Below are 2,587 nucleotides of genomic sequence, written 5' to 3'. Positions count from 1 at the left end.
GTTCAGGATGATTTTCTTCACCAATTGGTCAGAAAATTTACTAGAACAATGTTATTTTAAGGATATAAACTTCTAATATAGAAATGTTTGATGTGAAGATTGGAAAATATTTAGGTGAAATTCATCATTACTCAATTAGGTTTGATATTTTACTGCACATGTAGATGAGGAATAATGAGAATTTGGTTACATATTTCAAAAAAGCAAATTCTGAAGAGATGAAACAAAAATTATCTGCTGAGAATTGGGCAAATGAATTAATTGGATATACTGATCAAATGTGGAAATATTTTTTACATAAATTCTTAAATATTCAAGATAGGCTTCAAAATATTCACAGAAAAAAAAGAGAGGCTGCAAGTAAACAACAAGGTTGACTTACAAAGGTTATAAGGAATAAAATTATAGAAAAGTATCATAAATTTAAGAAATATATATTGACTTTTATGATGGAAGATATAAGGGGTTAAAAAAGATCAAGAGAGTTGGTCAAACGGGAAATAAGGTTGGTTGAAAATGTAAAAACAAACTAAGGATTTCTTTAAAATACATTAAGGGTAAAAAAAACATTAGGATGGAAGTAGCTAAGGCCTTTGTATGATGATAAAGGAAGGCTCGTATCTGATGATTATGATATGGCTGGGCTATTATATTTAACTTCTTCAACTTTTACCTATAAAGATATAAACAATATTTCTCAATCTTAGAAGTTTCTTGATGGAAACAATATGGAACAAAATGATCCTATTAATTCTGAGTGGGTTTATAAAAGATTGGGAAGCTTACAGAATAATAAGGCTCCTGAGCCCAATAATAATGAGGGTTTTGAAGGAGGTTAAGTATTGAAAATGTGAGCCACTTGCTACTGTTTTTTGTAAGTTCTTGAATAGTGATCAGATAACAAAGATAAGAAATTGGCTAATGTTACTTCCCTTTTCAAGTAAAGTGATAAAATTGTCCTGCTAATTACTCACCTATTAGTTTTACATAAGTGGTAGGATAAGTTTTTGAAAATTTTGTTGGGTAGTCAACAATGTTTCCACTAGGGGAAAATCTAGTCTTCCTAATCTATTGACACTTATTGTAAGAGTTACTGCTTATTAAAAGGAGGGTAAGGGTGTGGATTTTCAGAAAGCAAATGACAAGATGCTACATAAAGGGAATAAGATGGCTAGTTGGATAAAAAATAGCTGGATGGAAGGAAGCAGAAAAGTTCATCAAACTGTATTAATGTGAAAAGTGGTGTACCTCAGGGCTCCGCATTAGTACCTTTGCTCTTTTTGATTTACATTAATAATGTAGATGAAAGAATGGTCACTGAACTATTTTGATTTTCTGATATTATGATACTGGATATTGCTGGCTATGAGGAGGATACTAGCATTTTGTAAAATAATTAGAGTATTTGGCAAGTTGGGTGAATAAATTACAGGTGGCTTTTTAACATTATAAATCTCTTATTCTTAGTCATCCAAGCAATGTGCTATTGCTAGTGGTAAGTCAAATAGAATTATAATTAATAGATGATATTTACAGAAATACTGAATACAAGTCTAGATGTTGTAATTTCATTGTAGAGGTCACTAGTTATGTCTCATTTGGAATAATTTAACGTCCTCCTTACCTTGGGAAGGATATTAAATTATTGGAAAGGGTTCAGAAGAGGACTACTAGGATGATACCTAGGATGCAAATGCTGTTAGATTAGGACAGGTTTTAAACCTTTAAACTTGTTTCCTCTTGAAAAACGAAGAGTCAGAGAAGATCTGACTGATGTATTTAAGATAGTTAAGTGAATTGACAGTAATAGTGTATCATCTTTTTACTTCCTGATACTTTTATAGGTGAGAATGGTAGGATATGGGGACACAAATATAAATTTCGTCAGAGCAGGACCAATCTTCAGCAAACAGTTTCATTATATTTTAAGTGACACTGACAGGATGATGGCTTTTGATTGATTCTGTAAATTTAAGAAAAGAATTGGTAAGCACTTAAATTATAAGGGCTGTCTTTCGCTGATTTTACTATTTTTTAAAGTTTAGTTTATTAGATGGGATAACCCTAGAATCAGATAGTAATGGATGAAACAACATGTTCACTGTAGCCCTTAAAGTTAATCTTTTTATGTTAACTTAAAGTTAAAAATGTATTATAGAGTTTACTCAATAGAATAGAAGTAAAACCAATCTTAATTTAGGCAAGGAGTGCTTATGTTTGATTATATTAAAATGCTGTCTTACAACTGTCTTCAAAGATCTCGAAAATAAATACATAGCAGAACAAATCATCCACCTCTTCCTTGGTTTGTCCTTTTTCTTGATCTTGCTGCCACCTCTCGGAATTCGAATCACAAAATGGGATGTTTGACAATAATACAGATATTCAGTATCCGGCATAAAAATTGTTCAAAACAATGTATATTTCTAATTTTTAGTCTGTATTGCAACTGGTGTATATTCTAATTATGATTCATCACTCATATACAGAGAAATAACCATAACTTCCGTTTAAAGTGGATGGCCTTAAACGAAGATTGTAATTACATAACGTAGCCTTCAGTGGTGGGATTCAGCCGGTTCGCACC

At 31.5% G+C, this 2,587-nt stretch overlaps 1 protein-coding gene across 2 annotated transcripts in view; it reads right to left on the bottom strand.

Moving 5' to 3' along the window:
* Window positions 1-2,414, bottom strand: part of LOC106473030 (ATP synthase subunit s-like protein) — a 26,738-nt gene extending 24,324 nt beyond the window's left edge. For both annotated transcript variants that reach the window (XM_022401541.1, XM_013933706.2), the window contains exon 1: window positions 2,244-2,414. In XM_022401541.1, coding sequence (XP_022257249.1) covers window positions 2,244-2,399 — 156 coding nt within the window. In that variant the 5' untranslated portion in view covers window positions 2,400-2,414. The remainder of the gene's footprint in view (window positions 1-2,243) is intronic.
* Window positions 2,415-2,587: the final 173 nt, after the last annotated feature.

The sequence above is a fragment of the Limulus polyphemus genome, unplaced genomic scaffold, assembly GCF_000517525.1.
Source record: "Limulus polyphemus unplaced genomic scaffold, Limulus_polyphemus-2.1.2 Scaffold5824, whole genome shotgun sequence".
NCBI classification, from domain to species: Eukaryota; Metazoa; Arthropoda; class Merostomata; order Xiphosura; family Limulidae; genus Limulus; species Limulus polyphemus.
This window is presented reverse-complemented; position numbering and strand designations above follow the sequence as displayed.